This window comes from Saimiri boliviensis, chromosome 15 (genome assembly GCF_048565385.1).
Source record: "Saimiri boliviensis isolate mSaiBol1 chromosome 15, mSaiBol1.pri, whole genome shotgun sequence".
NCBI lineage: Eukaryota > Metazoa > Chordata > Mammalia > Primates > Cebidae > Saimiri > Saimiri boliviensis.
Genome location: NC_133463.1, coordinates 59,275,914 through 59,299,716, shown reverse-complemented (window position 1 = coordinate 59,299,716; position 23,803 = coordinate 59,275,914). Strand labels below are relative to the sequence as shown.

The 23,803-nt window shown below is 33.7% G+C and overlaps 1 protein-coding gene and 1 long non-coding RNA gene across 9 annotated transcripts in view; one reads left to right on the top strand and one right to left on the bottom strand.

The window, feature by feature from the left end:
- Positions 1–20,795, top strand: part of LOC104652964 (uncharacterized) — a 58,399-nt gene extending 37,604 nt beyond the window's left edge. The window contains exons 6-8 of one of the 5 annotated variants that reach the window (XR_012514151.1): positions 2,072–2,185; positions 11,472–18,028; positions 20,706–20,795. This is a non-coding gene — a long non-coding RNA (uncharacterized LOC104652964). Of the gene's footprint in view, positions 1–2,071; positions 2,186–11,471; positions 18,545–19,919 lie in introns of those variants that run through there. The other 4 variants (XR_012514148.1, XR_012514152.1, XR_012514150.1 and 1 more) reach the window with 4 other exon arrangements.
- Positions 1–23,803, bottom strand: part of PKHD1L1 (PKHD1 like 1) — a 167,746-nt gene that overhangs the window by 29,798 nt on the left and 114,145 nt on the right. For 2 of the 4 annotated variants that reach the window (XM_003938584.4, XM_074387055.1), the window contains exons 56-70: positions 22,274–22,403; positions 20,692–20,810; positions 18,489–18,618; positions 16,838–17,011; positions 13,708–13,811; positions 12,317–12,446; positions 11,420–11,541; positions 9,277–9,367; positions 5,998–6,146; positions 5,793–5,915; positions 5,106–5,217; positions 4,881–4,997; positions 2,244–2,409; positions 805–1,037; positions 435–602 (exon numbers count right to left, since the gene is read on the bottom strand). In XM_003938584.4, the coding sequence (XP_003938633.2) occupies positions 435–602; positions 805–1,037; positions 2,244–2,409; positions 4,881–4,997; positions 5,106–5,217; positions 5,793–5,915; positions 5,998–6,146; positions 9,277–9,367; positions 11,420–11,541; positions 12,317–12,446; positions 13,708–13,811; positions 16,838–17,011; positions 18,489–18,618; positions 20,692–20,810; positions 22,274–22,403 (2,068 nt within the window). Of the gene's footprint in view, positions 1–434; positions 603–804; positions 1,038–2,243; positions 2,410–4,876; positions 4,998–5,105; positions 5,218–5,792; positions 5,916–5,997; positions 6,147–9,276; positions 9,368–11,419; positions 11,542–12,316; positions 12,447–13,707; positions 13,812–16,837; positions 17,012–18,488; positions 18,619–20,691; positions 20,811–22,273; positions 22,404–23,803 lie in introns of those variants that run through there. The other 2 variants (XM_074387056.1, XM_074387057.1) reach the window with 2 other exon arrangements.

Sequence of the window (23,803 nt, the reverse complement as noted above, 5' to 3'; positions counted from 1 at the left end):
TTTTTTTTTTTTTTTTTTTTTTAATGAGATAGAGTTTCACTCTTGTTGCCCAGGCTGGTGTGCAATAGTGAATCTCAGCTCACCGCAACCTCCACTTCCTGGGTTCAAGCAATTCTCCTGCCTCAGCCTTCTGAGTAGCTGGGATTACAGGCCCAGCTAATTTTTGTATTTTTAGTTGAGATGGGGTTTCTCCATATTTGTCAAGCTGGTCTTGAACTCCCAACCTCAGGTGATCTGCCCACCTCTGTCTCCCAAAGTGCTGGGATTACAGGTGTGAGCCATTGTGCCCAGCCTGCTCATTCTCACAAATGGAAGGCAAAGAAGGCCTGATGTTTGCTAGCTGTATGTGGCAAAAAATTTATGAGATGGCTTCATGCATCTAATAACAAGCAAATGTTTTTAGGAACTCTAGTTTACGCTTATTAAATACCTACCATTAAGGAGATCTACATAACCATTGCCCATTATAGCCACTGGGGAAATTCTTCGAGTTTCTGTGTCAGGATCCAGACTTTCAATAACCATCAATGCATATTCCATCCCAAAGCACTGATAGCTCTGCCACTGTGGAATGTACTTACAGGTTGAATCTCTAATAATTCCTAGAAACATATGTATATACATTTTAGCAATAATACAGAATCTGTTTGCAAAAACAAAATCCTCATAATATCTTTTTCTTGTTATGCAAGTTTAAGAAGTAGAAAATATAAGTTATTGGTTGAGTACATAAGTCATTAAAAACAAAACACATATTTCGTTTCATGAGCTTAAGGCCTAACAACAGAATAATATTCAACAAACCTTTATAAGGTGCTTTCTCAGTGACAGGAATTTTACTTCCATTCAAGAATGTGAGCATCACCTTAGGGATTCTGTAGTCTCCAATTCCTAGTTGGCTGTTTCCATCCCATTCATATTCTGCTTGAGGTATCACAAAACCAGCATTCCCCAGAAAGGAGCCATCTATGTCTCTAAGAAAAGATTTCCTTTTGGCATCACAAACCATGTCTACACAATCAGATGGATTGACCTTACTGTGGAGAAAAGTTGAATGATTCAGTTCACTGTTTCTAGAGAGCAATACGAATATACTTGAATATTTGCTAAGAGGGTATCAAAAAAAATTGATCTATTGAATCTTATTTCAGAGAGGTTTCAAAGCGGGACCAAGTAGTCTATGTAATTAGCATTGTAATGAGGTCTGCTTTTTCATTGCGTTGTTTTGGTCTATGATTATGAATTTGTTAACATTTTAAAAGGACAAGTTATACCTGTGGGATATAAAATCAGAATTCCAGTTTTCTATTCTATCTATTGTTGAATAACAGATTTCTTATTTATGCATTGTTCAAAATATACTAACATTGCTCCAGAGAGTAGGTGAATGATTATTGTTGTACAGGACATATAAAATCCATGTTGTTGGGAGGGAAGTCTTTATCATTATTTCCCTTCCTTCTTGTCTTTAAAAATTATGAAAGTATGTTTACTATAAAATAATCTAAAGATTTATTAAAAGCCCAATCTCTTTCACCTTCCTATTCTAAGCTTTTAGGCTCATCACCAATTGCAGTTTAGTATATATTCTTATAGACCTTTGTTTATGGATATACGAATATACTTGGATTGTATTTATTATGCTACAATTTTAGTAACTCTTTTATAGATAACAATGAGAGATAAGATAATCTTATCATGCAGTTCAAATGTAGATGGTATTTTGGCCTCATTTTGAGTTATCTGAAGCAGGCGTCCTCAAACTAGGGCCCCCTGAGGCCATTTATCCGCCCCCGCCGCACTTCAGGAAGGGGCACCTCTTTCATTGGTGGTCAGTGAGAGGAGCACAGTATGTGGCAGCCCTCCAACGGTCTGAGAGACAGTGAACTGGCCCCCTGTGTAAAAAGTTTGGGGATGCCTAATCTAAAGTATTGATTGATTGTTCAACTGAAGTTCAACAAAAATTAAAGGAATAAGTATTGGGCTGTCAGCAAAGCAAAATCGGATCAAGTCAAACTATTTATGAAATACTGCATTTGTCTGAAAAGGTACCTACTTTTTTTTGAGATAGGGTCTCTGTTGCCCAAGCTGGAGTGCAGTGGTGTGATAATAGCTGACTGCAGCCTCAACCTCCTGGGCTCAAGCACTCCTCCTGCCTCAGCCTTCTGAGTAGCTGGGACCACAGGTACACACTACCACACAGCTAATTTTTGTTTTGTTTTATTTTATTTTATGTATTTTACCTTATATCAGGCCTATGTATAAATATTTTTGATTGTTCAGTAGTATCAACCAGTTTTATATTCTTCACATGGATTGGATGTTGTAAATCCTCATTTAAAGGGTTAGTAATAAATATAACATTAGTTTCCCCTGAACAAACATTCTTAAATCCAACAAATGTTGAACCTAAAACATAAATAATAGAAAAGTGATTATTTTCTCTAAAGAAAGTGGTAAAATCAGATTTATTTCAAGCACATTTTGCCAGACACACCTTTTGTCACTACCAAAACAAGGAGCTCTTACCCGATATGGTAAATAAGCCTACCACTCTTTGTGGTAGCCTGTTGCCTCCCAATATCCATATTACTGGGTAATGGTCTCCCACATTTTCTCTGGGATTGGCCATGTGACTTGGTTTGGCCAATGGGACAATAGCAATCATGGCATAAACAGAGTTCTGGAGAGTGCTTTCATATTGGAGCTTGCTCTTTCTTAGTGCTCCAGGGAAACCCTTAGTGCTTAGTGCTTCTGTGACTTCCAACATATGAGTAAGCCTGGGAAACATCACTCCTATCACCCCAGCTAATGGCCAGCACCAACTGTCAGCAGGCACCAACCACAAGAGATGGAAGTAAGGCTATCCTAGATTAACCAGCCCATAGCCATCCTGTAAACTGATGGTACCTAATGGACAAGCCTAGGTGAGACCAGCAGAAAAACCACCCAGCTGAACAAAGCCCAAATTGCCAATCTACAGAATCATGAGCTAAATGGTTGTTTATAGACTCTAAATTTGGGGGGGTTGTTTATTATGCAGCTAAGATAAATGAAACACTATTTTTCTTTTGGCTTCTTTGTATATATTATGTGGCTAAAAGATAAAATTGACTAGATCCAAAAACTTAACCTCTATTGTACTTAAAAATCCAGTAACTCTAAACAAAAAAGCAAAAGATGACCTCTAAAATTCTTACATTGGTTATGTTTTATCTATGACCCTTCTTAATTATACTTTCTCCTAAGAAGAGTCTGCATACAGGAATATGAATCTGTGGATGAGTATTAATAAAATATCACAGTAGCAGATGCTGTTTGTGCCCTCCCTAGATCTCCTTTACTGGGCCAGTGCACCCAATCCCTACCTCCTCCTATAAAGTATTGGCTGCAAACCACTCGTAGCTGCTGTATTCTGGTTTTTGTTTGTTTGTTTCTTTTTCTTTTTTTTTTTTTTGTTTTTTTTTTTGGTTTTTTTTTTGAGAGAGAGTCTTACTCTGTCACCCAGGCTGGAGTGCAGTGGTGTGATCACGTCTTACTACAACCTCTGCCTCCCAGGTTCAAGCAATTCTGTCTCAGCCTCTGAGTAGCTGAGATTACAGATGGCTGCTACAACACCTGGCTAATTTTTGTATTTTTTCAGTAGAGATGGAGTTTCACCATATTGGCCAGACTGGTCTCAAATTCCTGTCCTCAAGTGATCCACCCACCTCAGCCTCCCAAAGTACTGGGATTACAGGCATGAGCCACCACACATAGCTGGCCAGCTGTTATCTTCTCTAAAGAATTGCCCTGAGCCACTTGAGAGTTCCTTCACTTGGGAGATTATGTACTCCCCTCCACTACCACAAGTAGCCATGCCTGACTGACAAGAGATATGGAAGAACCTTTTGCCTCCATGTGAGAAAAATATTTGGCACAATTTATACTTCACAGCTCCCTGCAGTATCAGGCAGAAGCAGCTGGACTTCAGTTGAGGTCATATCCTTGCTTAGCTCCTTCCTCTGTGCTATTCTAATACTTCTCTCACTCCCTTTCTCCTGGGAGCATACTTTCAATAAGCCACTTGTATAAGAATTCCATTAGTGCTTCTACTTCATTGATGCTTTGATGAATGAAAATGAAAGCTATGGTGGTCAATCACAAATTCAAAGCAAATTTCAGGATGTCAGTGTAAGATTAGCAGAACTTTACAAACTTAAGAGATGGTTGTGTTCTGAGCCCTACCAAATCCCCTACATCAAAGCCAGGGCCCTGACAGAAACAAAGCGGGATGCGGGATGCTAAGTTAGATGGAGATATATGGGAACAGGCACCTGAACCTTGAAGTCTCAGAATGTGCTGAATGCTCTGGATGCCTATAAATGGTATTTCCTTCTTATTAGAGAGTAACTTCCTGCTATACTCACTTGAAATCATCAGGGACCTAAACAGAGCCTTACAAGACAAATCTCTTCTTCCACAGGACCTGTTCCAAGGGAATTATACCACTAGTATGGCCAGTTTTAATATGTTGCTGGAATGACTTTTAGAAGTTTCGAAATAGTGATGGCCAACATTAAGTAGAAATACCCAAATTTCCATGACATGTTGTGAGAAAAATGTAGGTCAAAGGCTCAAAAATGAAATTTGAGTCATACACAGGGTCATCTTCTTTTTGTGGAGAGAGAACTGATCCAAGGTAAGGATAAATATGGACTCCTGGGTAGTGATGAGTGGCTTAACTGGTTGATAAGAGGCCTAGAAGTAGACTGGATGTTCAGGCAGATTCCTCTCAGAATTCACTTAAATAATTTTTTACTAACAATGAAACATTATTAGCTATCATCTATATATTCTTTATAGAAATTGAGTAGATTTGTAGAAGACTATGTACTTGCCTGAGATGTCCAAAAGGCCACTGATGGCATTGTAACTCATGATCCCTGCATGGGGCTTTTGTGGTGCCATGTTATGAGCTGAAGCAAAGGTAGGCCAACAAATCCCACTTCTCCCACCTTTTCCCAAAAAAAAAAAAAAAAAAAAAAAAAAAAAAAAAAAAAAAGTTAATGAAAACTGAATATGCACTCATATGAACACCAACATTAAAGTTCCAAATTTTTCACCTGATGGAGATCTAGGACTCCGATGGGCAGCAGTGAGTTCAACATTGGGATCATCATTAGTTAGGATATCAGAGCAATTAAACCCAGGGCTACTTCCAACAATTAATGAGCTCTGTTTATAAATAAGCCAAACAATATAGCATTAATAATAGCTCTTACTAAAAGAAAACATGATAACGAATAATACTGAATTCTACTGTAGGAAAACACAAACTATAAATTCAAAAAGTGGATCATTCATTAAACAAAGATGAAAAAGATATGATTGCTACCCCCAACTGGAATGACACTGAGAATGGGAGAGGGAAGAAAGACATGTAAATAATCATATATAATGACGTGTTATGTTTCTGGGATGGAAACACAGCCAGGGAACAGTAGGAACAAAAAAGTGGAGGAAGTGTCTCATTACCACCTAAGTGGGCTCAGAAAAAAACTTCATAGAGGAAGTGAAAATTTAACTATTGTAAGATTTGCAAGTGATAAGCAAGAAGAGGGAAGGAAAGGGAGGAGGAAAGATAAGAATGAACAGTTTGTAGGCAGAGGGCAGTGGGAGCAAGGGAGGGAGGGAGATGTGGGCGAAACAGAGATAGAAGTCAAGGAGATTATTCTTATTAGTGCTTCAATAATTCTACCCTTCTCTGAGTTATTTTTTGTCTCCATGATGTGGCTGTATTAATCTCTTACCTTAATTTGTACTTTTTTATTGGAAATTTTGTGCGATATAGCAGCTGGCAAGTAAATCATTGGAAAAATCGCCATTCCATTGTCAACCAGGGTCACATTATAAATGTACACATTCTCTGTGGTCTGCAATAGAATTTGCAGGTTACATAATACTAAGGACAATCATAAAAGAAAACAAACAATCACCATCTTTAATCATATTTACCTGAAAATAAATTCCATAATCCCAGCATGTCCAAATTATAAATCCTTGTATAAGAGAACATCCAGGAAGGCCATCTTGGTTCATATAGATCCCATATAAACCTCCATGGGCTTCATTGTCAAACCACTTTTCCACAGGATTAAACTGGCCTTGGAAGGAAAGACAGAACCACAGAATTAATATTAGAATTCATGTCATATAGTATTAATAAACAGTATCAGTTAAAGTTAACAAAATTCTTTCAAAGTTACATATATAATTCTGATATCAGGTTTAATATGAGCAAATACTTTCATGGCTCTGCTATTTATGGTTCAATCTATTTAATATTTTTCTTTAAATGTTTTTGAGATGGAGTCTCACTATGTTGCTTGAACTGGTTTCAAACTCAAGCCATTTTCCTGCCTTGGCCTCCTGAGTAGCTGGGACTACAGGCATGCCTTACCTCGCCTGGTTTATTCTATTTAGTATTTATAGTCTTGTCTAATTAGTCTCTTCACTGTTATTTGAAATAACTGTATACTCATTTCCAAAAGTTTAGTGTTAACACCCTTGCATTATTTTATCTGATTAAAGTAAACATTAATTATATTAGAAAGAGATGGGATTTAGATATAAATAAGCCTAAACCTGAAACACAATGGTACAGCTTCTGCTTGTGAAATGCTTCCCCTGAACATCTTTCCATTGCTGTGTCTTTCTGGCCATTCCATTTTCAAGCTAAATGTCACTTCCTTAAAAGACCTTCCCTGAATACCTGATTCAAAATAATAGCTCCGTCACTTTATATTGCAGTTAAAATTCCTTTCACTTGATATTTTATTGTTAATTATTTGTTAATTATCCATCTCTTCTCTTCTACTAAGATGTAAGCTTAATGAGAGAAGACATTGTGCCTAGCTAATTCACCATCATTTCTTGGACCCTAAAAGGTAGTAGAGAGATAGGTGCTCTTTAAATATTTTAACAATTGGTGTATGCATCATCTCGGGAAAGTTGTTTAATCTTTTAGGGCCTTAGTTTCCTCATATGTAAAATGTTTTCATTATTAATTCAAAATTGTTTCAAAATAAAATGAAATAACCCATATAAAGTGCCTAGCAAATACCTGCAACAAATGGCAACTATACTCATTATTAATATGTAGAACAAAGTGGATTTTAATGAAAGTTTTACTTATATCCGACTCAGGTCAATAACCTTAATAACTCCCTCTCCTAAACAGGCATGAATTGGGGTATTGCCTATAAAGAGCAGCACCACCTCCTAAATTGTGCTTAATTCCAGCTCTCCTGTTCAGGTTCCCTGGTATCTGTTTCCTTTTATCTTCTATTGATTTTCCCTTCTTCCTAGTCCTTGGGTTTTACATTTTATTTATGATCTTTCTGGTTTTGATAATTTTCGTGCATAAGAAGATTTTTACATTTCTCTCCCTTAAAGTTACACAATATAGATGCATGAACAAGTGGGGTTTCACTCCTGAACCCAGTATATATCACCTTCTCCAGCTTCCCAGACTCTTCTGGGAGATGGATTGAATAAATTGATGTATCATTGTAGAAACGTAAACCCTTCATTCCTCTGTAATATTTCAAATTTCAGTTGCTGTAACTCCAAAATCTCCATATAAATAGTATCAATTATTTAGGAATATCAACATAGTGAAAAAATGCATTACATAGCATTATAAATACTAGTAAATATTCATGTTCAAAGATCATATTTTGATGTTGAAAAACCCATAAGGATAACTTTATTGAAGTTGTAAAGAAATTACATATTTAAAAAATTTTAAGTCAAAGAAAAGCCACTGTCAGCTGTTGGGAACTAAAATATTTAACAAGAGCATATTTCAAGGAATCAGTTATGTTGACAAAGTAGTTTTTATTCTTTCAAAATGTATTTTGCACAAGAATAAAACCAGCTTAAGTGTAAAAATGTTTGCATTGACAGAAAAAAATGCTGATTCAAAAAATCTTAAAAATAAATAAATTTATTAACTAGTATATTTTTCAAAAGGTGAATTTTATGCTATATAAATCATACCAAATAAAGCTGTTAAAAAGTAACTATACTGATATTTGTTTTAAAATCAACTCTGGAAAGGACACACATTTCTCAGAGAAAGTCCCATTTTCTTTAACTTTCTTTAAATTTCTTGAGTGGTAAAGTCTGCAGATTTATTATATATTTTACTTTTTCGATCTGGTAATAATTTAATATAGAGATTATTTTAAAAGTATGCAATTGTTAAGTATGGAGTCCCCTTGTTCCCAATTCCTATGATTTGTATACTTTCAGTGTTTCCTTATGTAAATACAAATACGATATACATTCTTATTCCTTCCTTTTCTTCCACAAAACATATTTTATATGCATTACACCTAAAACAGCATTATATAAACTATTTAGCACTCTCCAGTTAGCACTTAGGAATAGTCTAGAGATTTCTTCATATCAATACATTGAGCTCTTCTGCCTTCTTTCTTAGAGTGGTCTAGTGTTCCATTGTCTGGCTTTATATAACTATTCTACCATTGTGGGACACAAGGTGGCTTTTGGTTTTCTGCTGGTAAAGACAATGCTGTGATGAATAACCTTGTTTATAAATAATTTTCTAAGTTTGTAAAGGCAACTGCTAGCTAGATTCATAGAAGTGGAAATGCCGAGTCAAAGGAAATGCACATGTGATTTTGGTAGATGTTGTCATGTTACCCTGAGTATAGATTATATTGTGTCCTTCAAACAGCAATGTGTAAATGTTTTGCTTTCCCTACACTACAGCCTTGCCAAATGAGTAGATGTTCAGTTAGTTCTTAATTTTTACTAACCTAATATAGAGAAATCTATATTTGAGAAGTGTCTGTTCATGTTTGTTGACTTTTGGATCCATGCAGGTTTAACATATTGAATAGTGGGCATTCATTGTATTAAACCAGAACTTAAAATAATGGCATATGGCATGTATCTCCATAATAAGTGCTGTTTTTGTAAAAATGATAGTGGGATGAGGCACTTACTATCCCAATACCAACAAAACCAAGAACTCAAGTTGCTGTTGGAGTTTTGGGACCATAAACTTGGGAAAATAAAGTTTTCCTTAGAAACCTATTAATTTTTTTTAGATGCAATGTTATCTTGAAATAATTTATCTTGTTATTTCAGTGCCCAGAAGGAAAATATATTACATATTGAACCAACAAACAATAACTATTTATTTCTAACAATTTTGGACAAGTTATTTCCCAGTTTTAGCAATTCCTAGTTTGGAAGACTTACTTGGGCAAGGTTCACCATCAATGCGGTATCCTGCTCTTGCAAAACCAGCAACTACATTATTCTGCAAAACTGTATTGGTCCCTCCATTTATCTAGTGCAACAACAAATAAATACTTTGCATCAGGCTAGTAAGCATGTATACACATTGAGGGTAAGCATATGACAATATACTTATGAAAACCTTTAATTATAACAATATTTTCAAGAGGAAAATTTTAATTTATTATTTACCCCATTCAAACTTAATTACAAATGATGTACTGAAATTATACTAGGTTCTTGGTGTAAAACTATCACTAGGTACTATACCCTGGACTTCATTTAAAAACTACATTAGGCCGGGCGCGGTGGCTCAAGCCTGTAATCCCAGCACTTTGGGAGGCCGAGGCGGGTGGATCACGAGGTCGAGAGATCGAGACCATCCTGGTCAACATGGTGAAACCCCGTCTCTACTAAAAATACAAAAAATTAGCTGGGCATGGTGGCGCGTGCCTGTAATCCCAGCTACTCAGGAGGCTGAGGCAGGAGAATTGCCTGAACCCAGGAGGCGGAGGTTGCGGTGAGCCGAGATCGCGCCATTGCACTCCAGCCTGGGTAACAAGGGCGAAACTCAGTCTCAGAAAAAAAAAAAAAAAAAAAAAAAAAAAAAAAAAAAAAAAAACTACATTAAAGAGATTATTTCCTATTATGAAATCCACTGAATGGGGCTTAAACTTTACAAGGCACAGGACAAATTCCAGTATTATAACAAGGTAACAAGAATGTTGAAACTTTTTTCAGGAATTTGTGACCACTGAAAAAGTGATAAATATATATTTATATATTATACTTGTATATATGATTAATATAAATATATATTTATATAAAAGTATACATAAATTCATATATATATATATATATATTTTTTTTTTTTTTTTGAGACAGGGTCTCACTATGTTGCCCAGGTGGGTCTCAAACTCCTAAGCTTTGCAATCCTCTTAACTCAACCTCCCAAGTAGCTAGGATTACAGGTGCAAGCTCTTTTTACAGGCTCTTTTTAGTTACACTTTGTTACAAATTTGATTGATTTGTTTAAAAAAAAAAAGGCAAGTAAGGCAATGAGAGTAGACCATAAGATTCAGTGGAGATACCCACTAGTTTACATAACATTTGCTATAATTACAAAGTAGGTTAGCATGAGTGTTAGACAATTGCTAAACAATTTTATTTTTATAAGCCAAGACAAAGTGGCAAAAAATGGAAGCATAGAGCACACATTTTGTTCCTGCCTATGGTGTCAGCAAAACAGTAAAAAATTGCAATCGTATTAAACACACTTATTTTTAAAGATTCTGATAAAAATAGTCATGTGAAATTCATGTTAATTAAATACCTTTTCTTTCAAAAGCCATAGATAATTTTAAAGATTTGGAATTGACACTTGATACTTACAAATAGATAAAAAGAGAATATTTTTTATCTCATAAATGTATACTAAATTTCAGCTTTCAGATTTTACATTAAAGTAATAATTAATAGTTGCACGAAAGCAATATTCAGTCCTCATTGAATCTTTCAAAAAGAACTGTTTTTAGTTTCTTTGGATTCTATGTCACAGGAAGATAAGTTAGGAGAAAGCTATCTTCTCCACTTTCTCTTTTCTTGTTTGTAATCTTACTCTATATCTAAACAAACTTACTCTATATCTAAAGAAACACCTATAGTAAATGAAAAAACTTCACGGGAACAAGAAGGTTCCAATTAGTAATATCAGATAAGTAAAATAACCTTGCATACACAATCATGACAATTTTAGATGAGAAAAGTATTTTAGAGACTCCATTGTCTATTTTCATTTTTAGAGAGGAAACTAAATCCAGAATTAAGTAGTAATATGTCCAAAGCACTCAGTCGAGTAGCAGCAAAAGAGACTCTGTGCTGGAACTTGAAATAATGTTGGAGAAGAAAGGAGGTAAGAGAACTATTTAATATTTAAACCAATGAACATCAACAGAAAGAAAAAATACCAATGGCTATTGAAACTTACATCATCTTTTTAAAAGTGTATTCACTCTTTTAGTTAGTGTATTTTATCAGATATCTTTTAACAACTGATATAATTATAAATTATAATTTAGTAAAATTCTAAGTTTGTTCTTACTACCTCAATTGCTGCATGCCAGAGAGTTGAACTTAAATCTTTTCTGTTCTGATAGGTTCCTGGCCAAACTGAAAGAGCAATCAAATTCCCTCGGACTCGGTTGGCATTCCCCCATATTCTTATGCCTGTTTAAAAAAAAGAAAAAAAGAAAAAAAAGAAAATTCCCAAAATACGTAAGTCAATTTGAAGTGACTATTATGGGTAATGTGTTTAGATTTTTCCATAAAATTATTTTTCTACTTTAAGCCTGACAAATGATCATCTTAGATTTTTGAAGGAGTCCTCTGAACTCTTTGATAATGAACTCTACCTCTCTAATAAACTACCTGAATTAGAATCTTCTGGTGCACTTGTTAATTATGTGGATTCACAGGGTCCTTCGCAGATTTTATTTAACAAACACACCCACAGCTTGTGTGTACATTAAACAAGTTTATTATACTTTACACTGACAAAAATCAATATAATATACCTAAGGTTATATATAGCATTTATTTGTAATAATATTTGTGATTGATATGTGAGGAGTATTTTAAAAGTCATAAAAATTTAAATAATTAGTGATTAGATAACTCATATAAGCATGTGGTCTGGTGAAAATTCTTCCATGTTATAAGGCTATAGTGTCTAATATGATAGCCATAGCAACATGTGGCTATTTAAATGTAAGTTAAGTACAATTCTGTACCATTAAAATTAAAAATTCAGTTCCTCAGTGACAATTCAGCTCCTAGCCATAATTCAGTGCTCAATAGACACATGTGACTTAGTAATTACTATATTAGATGGCATAAATATAGACCATTTTCATCTTCACAGAAAGATCAATTGGGCGGCTTGTCTCTCGAGTATACAGTTAATACTTTGGGCCAAAATATTATTTATTTGTTATTATATTACCTTCTCCCACTGTAAAGTGAATGATGTTGTCATCTATGTCCAATCCATCTGTCCCAAATACACCAATTGCTGGAGAGAAGCCATGGTGAAAAGCACAGCCTTGAATATAAGATGAGCCATGTTCTTGAATCTATAAAACATTGGGATACAGTGAACATTTTTAAAATAAAATTACAATATATTTAAAGAAAAAAATGAAGTAAACAATTTTCAATAAACAAACTTTGGCCAATAATTAATACTCAATTCACTTTCTCTTAAAGATGATTTCTTCATAAGTTTTTATCCATATATAAAATATGGAAATTTCCATATATATGAATTATTAGATTAAATATATGATTACATTAAATGCAGATTTCAAAATTCTTAAACGCTTTTCTATACATTTATATTTCTATTTTCATTTATAAAATGCTAAGGTGCTAAAAATTATTTTTTCAGAATAGTTTATGATGAGTAGGGTTTTTTTAATTACAAAAAATAATACTTTAGATAAGGGGTAACAATTCAAATGCCTACAGGAACCAGTCATTGAATAGGTTAGGGGTTTCAATATAAACCTACAAGATAATTTTTTATTTCTACTAAGAAATATGCTGTCTCTCATTTTTCTTAAATCACTAGCCCTCTTGTAATATTTATTTTCCCACTTTTTTTTTTTTGAAAAAGTCCATTTGTAGTAGGAAAATGGTTACAAGAGACATTGTGCATCAACACAACAGAACATCACATGGACCTTATAAGATATAATATACAGAAACATGGATTTTGAAATACAGTTGGTATTTGTTGTTTACTATGCACATATATTAGCTTTTTAATCTAAACAAGTCTCTACTTTTAAAAAAATAAGGTTATAAAAAGTTGGAGGAAAAAATAATGTACCCAAGATACATGATCACTTCTATTTCTGTTTCTCTCTTGCTTGTCTATTGAATACAATCAGTACAATCGTCCTCTATTACAGATTATTTTTGAAGACTATGTTTATTTTCCCACTTTTGACAGAGGCATAGATACACAGACATGCATTTCATTTGAGAAATTTAAGCAATATTCCCTTTGTTTAATAGAAACCATTTGGAAAAATGTTTTTGGTCATTGTAAAATAAAGTGGAGATATAAACCACTAATATAGATCTTTAATTCTTTCACCCTCCATACTACTTTTCCTATGGTTTTTACTGACCTTAAATAAATACACAGTATGGGTAGAATCAAATGCTGTTTGGTCTAAAAATGGTCTAAAATGTTAATGGGCCAAGAAAGTTTTATTATGTTAGATTATCATTTTAGCTAATATAAGATGTGGCTATTTATAAGTCAAATGAAAATAAAAATATTTTGCATATTTTAAATATACACAAAATTAAAAATAAAGCACAAACCTGTCCTAGGTTAAGAAATGTTACAGCATATCTTGGATCTGTGCTATCCCTGAAGCCTTCTTGACCGCTGTGATAAAATTCCACATTACTTATTCTTGCATTTCCTAAGGTAGGGAAAGATTTAAAATTTGTTTTTCTTAAAACAGTTAGAATAAAACATTTTTGAATGGCTACACAAAGTTGATCAAATTTTTCATGGAACACCCATTAGTTTCTTTGCTCCTTTGAACTAGAAGAGGTCATATTTCTCAGACCTCTTTTCATTGTACCCACAAATAGCCTTTTTCAACATTTTTTTCCTAAGAGCCTCCACTCCACCCCCCAAAATTTTACTAACATATATATATACATATACCATATATCTGTTAGTATACAGTGGCTTATTGGAGGACCACAAACCATTGTAATATTTTTTGCCCCCAAACGAAGCACTAGGTCTTTCCTCTGGGGGTGGGGGGAGGTGATATTTTCCCATTGAGAATGCATCATATAAGGGATAGATATAATTTACCTGATATTTTCATTTTGATGCCATAAAGAGCTTTTAAGGGCATTATCTTTTATAATCTTTTTCAGAATATGTATTGCCAATTATCTGCTGATCAGCTTATCATAAGTCCCATCAAAGTGACAAAGAATAATTTTATAGACTAGGAATAATAGCAATAACAATCCATGAGAGATTGCTCTGTATCAAGTGCTGTACTAAATGCATAACAGACAATTGGGTTTTAATTTTCATAAAGCACCCTGTGAGTTAGGAACTTTTATATCTCTGTCATCTAGATTTTTTTTTAAAAAAACTGAGGCACAGGAATTCATGGCTGAGAAATAACAAAAGAGAATATTCTTTGTTCAAAAACTGAACTTAACAGGATATGTTGGATAAAAGTTATTTTGTACTAGGAGGAAAAAGCCTACCTTGAAATCCATGAGCCAATTCTTACATACATTGTTGAGAAGGTATGAATAATAAGATGATGATAAAGAAGACATGATTACTACAAACCATCTGGGCTAACAAAAGCCATAGATGTGTTGTCTTTACTCACATCACAAAACAATGTATAGGAGCAAGAAAAGTTTGTCATAGGAATAGGGTTTATCACCAAATTTGAAGTGAGAAAGACACAAATTAGTATTCAAGATCAAAGCAACTTCACTCTTTAATCATCTGTTTTTTCATCTGTAAAAAAGGGATAATATTTATGCCATAACATTATGAGGATTAAATGAGATAGTACGTATTTAATGCTTAGCACAGTGCCTGTGATCTTGTATCATGATCATCTTTACCATCACCATCATTATCATCAGCAGCAGCACTGTTATCATCAGGTAAGCTTCCCCTGGCAGATTATGATCAACAAGTAGGGACCATAGTGAGATTGCTGTTTGTTCTATATAAAGATTTTCTAAAATAGATCTGTTGCAAAGTGAAATAGTCAATATTTTGAACAAGTGAGTACCTGCAGAAACAGCTCAAATCAAGAATGGATGTTCTACCCCTAGTACCCAGATTTTGGGATCCGAATAACATCTTCCAATAAAAAGAACCAGAATTACTAGGAGGAGCAACTGAGTTCTAGTCTTAGAAAAAATTACAATATATGTTTCCATATCAGAAAGTAAATCGGCTTAGAAAACTCAGTCATATCAAAAGGACAGGCATCAGCATGAAAAGATTCTGAAGGTCAATAATGGAGCATTCTGAGTATTAATCAGATTAACAATCCCAGTGGATTTGAGCATGTCAAATAGTTTGATCCACGAGCACATAATGATACTAACAACGAAACAATACAAACTCCCTGTCACGTTTGGAGGATGATTGGGAACTGACACATTATTTTGAAACCTAATCAATATGGGGAAAAATAAAGCATTTTTTCCTGTATATCCTATATGAACTATCTTTCAGGGCAGTTAAATGGTTGTTTAGGGGAGATTTTCTTTATTATAAATGAGGAGGAGATTTTAAACCTTAATTATTTAATGAATCTAAGCAATGTTAATTAGTAGCTGCTAACATCATAAGAGAGAAACAATCATACATTTACAGTTGGTAGTGTATTTTTCTATCAGTATAGAAAAATATTTGTTTTATTTATTTATTTATTTATTTATTTATTTAGTAGGGACTGGATTTCACTATATTGCCCAGGCTGATTTCAAACTCCTGGCCTCAAGCAGTTCTCCCACCTTAGCCTCCCAAAGTGCTGGGATTACAGGCATGAGACACCCTGTCTGGCGTAATTCTTACTTAAAAATTGAGCCTGAGTCTGATGAAGTCTCTAGTTTTAAATCACCTATGCATAAGAAATACAGGGAGACAGGAATAAGTTAAATTTCAGGAAGACAATCACTAAATTCCAGATTGTTGGAAACTCCACAGAATTAGAGGACCAACTTCTTTTGCACATAAAATGCAAGGAAAGAGGAATGAATCAGAGATTTAAGATTCATAATCAGCAGCAATGCAGATCTTATTTAGATCCTTATTTGAACCGGGAGAGAGTGAACAAAGATACTGGAGAAATTTGAACTGTCATTTGAAGATAATAAATTATAATTAAGAAATTAACATTTTTAGGTCTTTGTTGATGTTTTCTAAAATGTCTTAGAGTTGCATACTAAAATATTTCTAGATGATTTAATATGTGCTTGCTTCAGTACAATCCAGGAGCATGAAGAAAGTGGATGGAGGTCTAGATAAAACAAGTTTGGCCAAAGCTGATAATCACTGAAGCTGGTGATTAGTACATTGGGATTCATTATATTGTTTTCTCTATTTTTGGTGTATGCTTGGAATTTTCCTTAAAACAAAACAAAAACCAACACATGATCTGTGGTACTTATTATAAAATTATCTCTGTTAGGTGAAAGACTGGTCTAGCTGTTGCCTAAGGTTATTGTTAATTTGATAATTCATTTTCACTGTGAAGATAAAATTAACAGCAGTAATTTAAGAGAATTTACTTGGAAGGTAACACCTGGGCTACATAATCAATTTTAATGCTTTATTTTCCCACATAATCTTATCAAAAAGTGAAAATTATGTAAGAGCTGACTAAACATAAATGAGACCATGTTATACTCATTTATAAAAATAAACTGAATATATACCAACCTTTAAATGTCATCATATTTTCAGTGAATGATCCAACCAGGACATGTGCTCCAAAAGAGTCCTGGGACCAACCTGGGTAATCTTCACTAACTATTTTGATGTTCCTACTCAGTATCCCAACATCAGCTGCTAATGTGTAGCTCTCACCAGTTCCAGGGACATGGTATTTCTCAGCTGAAGTATAAAGATAACTAGATTATTGCCAATGCTGAGAAACATCTGTCTTTACTAATTCCTTTGCAGTTCATATGCTAAACAACTTTCTAATAAGCCAAAATCAACATAAATGCATGAATTATTAGATTTACATGTTTAAACATATATAGGTGGGATGTGATATTATGATACTCATATTTATAAAATAAAATATAAGCAAAAATATTTTCTCTATTTACACCAGAATGATTATAATTAGCAAGTATAAAGTTACCACTTAACAAATCTTGAAGGCAGTATACAATCACTTCAAATTATATATGAAAACCCTGGTGTATGGCAAATTGAGAAGTGAATTATAATATTAATAAATGAGGAAATGAGGTAGATGAGTAAAAAATTGCCCAAACCTGGGAGGAGAATCAACAACACATAGCTATTAACAATCCTACCACCGAAACCTTGGTTTATTCCACTTTTCCTGTGGCATATTTTTGTATCAACAGCAAGTCTTCATCAATAGGTGGCAGCATATCCAACACCATCTGTACATTTACATGTTAACAATTTGTAAAACATAACCTAGATTTAATGCTACATTTTAAGAAATGTTATTCAAAACTTTAAGACAAGCAGGTGCATTTCAAACAGAGAAAAATGTTTGCTATTTTAAATGAAAGAATCTATAATGTCAAAATTCAAAAACCACCTGTTTTGCAACTAATTACAATGAAACATTTGTCAAATAAAACTTATTTTTATGATTTAAAGAAAAATATATGATATAGAATTATAGACACACATGCACTTCTATCAAAGTACTACTTTGAGAAGTTCTTTTCAGTTTCTTTCTCCTGCAGGTCAAACATCTGCTAGTCTATCATGCTGTCTTGCAGCTGGAGTTCCTGTGAGCACCAAAAGCCTGTGAAAGGATTTTCTAACTTTACACTACTGTCTGCTCCCACTTCCTGAGATTTGGATGAAGGTACCATGCCAAATGGGAAAAGCCTGGAGTGCTGGGAAGGCCTTGCTCCTGTAAGTGGAAAACTCATTTTGAGATCATGCTTATTCCTTCTTTCCTCAACAATTATAGTTTTATCCTCTTATTATTGCTTGTCTAAATGCATTTACAGCTATAAGAATATATCCATGAAACAGATTAGTACAACAGGCTTTTGGATCAAGGATTCTCAAATTTCAGTGTATACAAGAATCACCTAGAAGCTTACTTTAAACAGAAAATGTTGAGCCTTACCCTATAAAATGTCATACAGTAGGTCTTCGTTGAATATTTGCTGAATGAATGAAAGCACATAGTGGGACCTATCAGTAGCCAACGCAGAAAGAGTAGCGTTCATTGGGTATCACTGCCAATCTGAATAAAATGCTCCCTTAAAATATTTGTGAGATGTTTTATCAAAGAATTATAATTACAGAGTAAATGTGAATTTTCAAGACAGTTATATATCTATTTGGTTAAAAAGCAGCCACTTACCAAAGTGAGTATAGGAAAGGCTATCATTAAGAATGAGAATTTTACGATCATGGAGGATTTTAACGATACTTCTTGTTTCTGTCTGGTGGAAATCATAGCTTGTGGTTGTTATCACAACCTCTTCTCCCTCCTTAGAAAAATTCAAGTGCCAAATGTAAGAACAATTTTAAAAATAGGTTTATATTTCTTGATATCATGATTAAATAATTTAAATTTAATTTATGTCTCATGGAAATTATGGTATTATCAGAAAGAATAAACAGTACATTGAAGTCTCTAAAAATACATATGCTTGCCGGGCGCTGTAGCTCACGCTTGTAATGCCAGCACTTTGGGAGACTGAGGCGGGTATATCACGAGGTCTGGAGATTGAGACCATCCTGACCAACATGGTGAAACCTCATCTCTACTAAAAATACAAAACTCAGCCTGATGTGGTGGCCTGCACCTGTAGTCCCAGCTACTCAGGAGGCTGAGGCAGGAGAATCGCTTGAACCTGGGAGGCAGAGGTTGCAATGAGCTGAGATCTCACCACTGTACTCCAGCCTGGGTGACAGAGTGAGACTGCATGCCAAAAACAAAACAAAACATATACTTGTGTTTGATATTAAGAATTCTAAATTTTGAATTATCTCAGCATTTTCTTAACTTTAATTTGGTCATTTAGTAATCACAACAATATATCTTTTTTGAAAAAGTAAAGACATTCAAAGCAAACATACTCACATTTTTATTAAAAAGTGATCAGGACAATATTATTAAGAGTTGAAATTTTTTCCCTAGCTTTTTTGTTTGTTTGTTTGTTTAGCACAATTAACTATCACTTGTTATTCCTGAAAGGCAGAAAAGCCTGAGGAAAGTTAAAGGACAAGGCTAAGTCCTAGAACTTTGTATATTGAGCTCCTCCTTGTCACCTAAATCTCTGTTCAGATCTACCCTTGACAAATATCTTCTCTGGAATATTAAATGTTATCTGCTACCCTTTACCATGGCAGTCTCTATCACACCACCTGTTTTATTTACTTCATTAGGAACATTATCTGAAATTGATAGATATTTATTTGTTCATTTAGTATCTGCATCTCCCACTCTACTGCAAGTTTCATGATAGCTTAGACAAATTTCTTCACCACTAAATCCCAAATGCCTAGAAAAGTGTGTGACACAATATTACTCAGGTACAAAATTTGCAGAAAATATTAATTGGATAAATCATAGGGATATTGAAATCATTTAATTATTCTCTTTAAAAAGTAATCACACCAGAACTATCACAAATAAAGACATATTGTAAACAGATCAGAATACTTCTCAATAAACTCTCTTTCTATTTACCAATTATAAACTACAGTAAGAGAGCAAACCCATATGTTTTGATGATTTGCTTTGATTTGCCCAAACTAAGGCTCTCTTTGTTCTGTGATTCTAAAGGTCATTCTCACCAGAAAGGAACAAGCTGAGATCTAGGATCTTGGGGAAGAAATCCATCCATTTTTCTAATTTTTTGGCATTACAAAAAGTATTTGTAAAACATATGGACTCTGTGGCTTGCATATCGTCTATGAGTACAGTGGAGATGAGAATTGCTACCATTTATACTCTATTTAAAAATCCCATTTAGTACAGGCAGTATTTGGATATCACTGTGTGTCAGAATTTGTTTTCTTTTCAAATCAATTTGTAAAATCATAAATTAGAAGTGAAGACGTAATCAAGATAATAAAACATATTTTAAATTCCATTTTCTGTTTTGCAAGAATTTATAATAATTTTATCCAAAAATGTTCATATTTTTATGACTAATATACATTGGTATAAAATATGACTAATATACATTATTTATATACATGTTTGTGACTTATAGATATATTAGTTTGTATATACATAATATATGTCATGTATTGTGTGACTAAAGTCATATATGTCATAAAATATATATACATATTAGTTATAAAACATATACATAAAATATACATATGTATATATGCACACACACACACAATATTCTCCATTTATTCTGAAGGACAATTGAAGCCACAATTTTTACATGTCTCCTATCCAGTCAGTTTTTGGAAGCTTATTACAAAATACACATTTTTCATCTGGTTAATCACATGAATGCCCGTAGGAATAAAACAGAAACTTTTTTCAGCTGACCCACTGTGTATATTCATTTTTTTAATCAAATAATTATTTTCTTTACCTGCCAATCCACAGCATCCATCAGAGACAGGATTTTGGAACCTGCATCTGCAGTTTCTGAGAGCTTAGTTTTATATATTGAACGTGGAATTCCATGAAGATCCAGCTCACCAAACACCCCTAAAAAAGAAAAGCACACTCCTATTCACTACACAGTCTGAGCTGGGTGCTAGTATAAAATGAAAATGTTCATTGACATATTTTATTATGTGATTAAACATTTTAGAAAAATTGCTGTTCTCTGCTTGGAACCATATAAGAAGACTTTGACTCTTTAACCCACTTCTGGAAATCTGGTTCATAATTAAAGCCGGCATACAAGGGTACATGAATGAAGATGCTTACCACAGCAATATTTAGAAACACTAGGAAACTGGAATTAATCCAAATGTACATCAATAAGAAAAGGATGGAATAAAGTTTAATATGCTAATACTGTAGAGTAATAGGCTATAAAAAAGTTTAATAAACTAACACTGTAGAGTAATAGGCTATAATATACTAATACTGTAGAGTAATAGGCTACAGATTTATCTGTAACTTTTGATCAGGAAATATTTTCATAATATGTTCACTGAGAAAAGAAAATCACATAATAATATGCTTAGTTTGACCATGTTTTATGAAAGGAACAATACTATCACCAGAAATCAGTATGTATAATATGAATATGGGCATAGATAAAAAAACATAGGAAGACACAAAAAACTTTTAAACTAATGCTAGTGTCCTTAAGGGAGATAGAAGTGGACAGATGTATATTCTTTACAAATAGGTTCTCTTTTATTGTTCTATGTTGTTTAAAGTGTTACTTTTGAAATAAAAACATATAATGTTTTTTAAGCTTGAATTTGTCTGCCTCAGGACATTTGTGAATGGTGAGCTAATTCAATCTCAAGAATTTTTTTTAGATCCTTATTTAGTTGGTATCAGTTTTAGAAACTGTACAGTAAAACAATGGTAGAACATACTTACATGTGTCTCCTAAATAAATATGCAATAGCATGCATAAAAGCATTTCTTAATTGTGACCAGGTTAAACTCTTTAAAGTCATTTGCTTTCTGGGCTCAAATAAGAATATGCATAGTACACCAATGCAACTGGGAAATTAAATCTCAGCAGTAGCTGTGATTGGGTAATTGTCAACTGATCCACAGATGATTTATTAGTAACATAAATGGAATAATGTTTAAGAAAGTTGCCTTTTAGGGAAAAGTACTAAAATGTGAAAAGTATTGCTTAAAGAAAACTGTATGAAGAAAACCAGATTGAAAAAATAATATACATACAAAGAGATTTGTTAAAGTTAGTTTTATAATAAATTACATTTTGGTTTAAAATAGATATATGTATGTCTGTTTTTATCTGGTTCAATGTGATTTAATTCTAAAAATCTCTGCTACTTCTGTAACCCTTCAATATAAATAAATTTCTGTAAAAGCTTCTGATACTTTTGCATCAGAAGCACTTATCATTATGATAAAGTACTTTCCATTATGAACTGATAGATACTTTAGTGCCATATATTTTAAAGTAGATTCTCAAAACAGATGGGACACTTTTGTTATCTGGAGACACACACCTAACATCTTTGACCCTTGATTTGGTCCTTCTGGAAGAGCCCAGTCTCGGGTAGTATGATTTCCTCTAAGAACAATCTTTAAGTCTCCTTTAAAAGGGTTATCTTCCCAGCCACCAATTAGTCTACCTCCCTGAAATGAAGCAGAAAATTGTTAATACTTAAAAATTAACCAGGACAAAAATTCCACCCATAAAAAAGGAATTAAGAAGTCACTGGAAGACTCCCCTAGTAAAAAGGAATGAGTTTTATTATATAAGGACAGCATTATAACTGGAAATGACTTTAATTTTACTTTTGGATAGGCAGTTTAAATGATTTTTCCAAGGTCAAATTCAATATCTACTTACTGACAGAACTAGACCTAAAACTGAGATTTCATAAGACCTAAACTAGTGGTGTTTGAACAGACCATACTGTATTTGAATGTAATATCCTATATGCTCTTCACACTTACATCCAAGCTATGACATTTATGAGCCATCATTGTTAATGCTAATAGCCATTACTAAATGCTTGTTGTTTCCATATCAGGCATAATGTGTAAGGCCTCAGATACAGTATAGCACTTAACCTTTCTTTACACTAAATTCATGAATTAGTATTATTATCCTTATTTCACAGGTAAGAAAACTAATGGTGAAAGAGGTCAAATGCTTACTCATGGCTACCCAATTAAAAAACAATGAGGTAAATTTGTAATTTTAATTTACCTTAAACCATACCTCTAATCAAAATATGATGCACTTTTAAAATATGAATAATCAAGTTTCTGGACTTTAGTTCTTTCCTCAAAGAAAAGCTTCTAATTACTTATTCTTTTAATGGTGCTTAATAGCCTTTTGGCTAAGCTATTCTTTTTCATGAACAATATTATAAGACTAACAAAACAATTGAGCTGATTAAGCTGTTACAGGTTCAAGACCATTTGGGGTTTAAAAGAGAATGTGAGGATTGTTCCGAACAACAGCGACATTTTTATTCATCTTCTCTTGCTATTATAATTCCATCTATGTCCATTTATTTTTTTTAATACTGTTTGTTTTCTTTAAAAAACAAAAGGCTTAGTTTCTTTTTTTTTTTTTTTTTTGAGACGGAGTTTCGCTTTTGTTACCCAGGCTGGAGTGCAGTGGCACCATCTCTGCTCACCGCAACTTCCGGCTCCTGGGTTCAGGCAATTCTCCTGCCTCAGCCTCCTGAGTAGCTGGGATTACAGGCACGCGCCACCATGCCCAGCTAATTTTTGTATTTTAGTAGAGACGGGGTTTCACCATGTTGACCAGGATGGTCTCGATCTCTTGACCTCGTGATCCACCCACCTCGGCCTCCCAAAGTGCTGGGATTACAGGCTTGAGCCACCGCGCCCGGCCCATTCTTTTAATTTTTCCAGCATTCCTAGGACTCTTTGTTGGAACAAGCCGTTGGGTTAGGCTGACCTCATAATGACACAGATATTCTATACAGAATTGAAACTCAAGAGTCCCATGATAACTATTCCTAAGAAATGTTTAGTCCATAATTTAAAGGAGATCA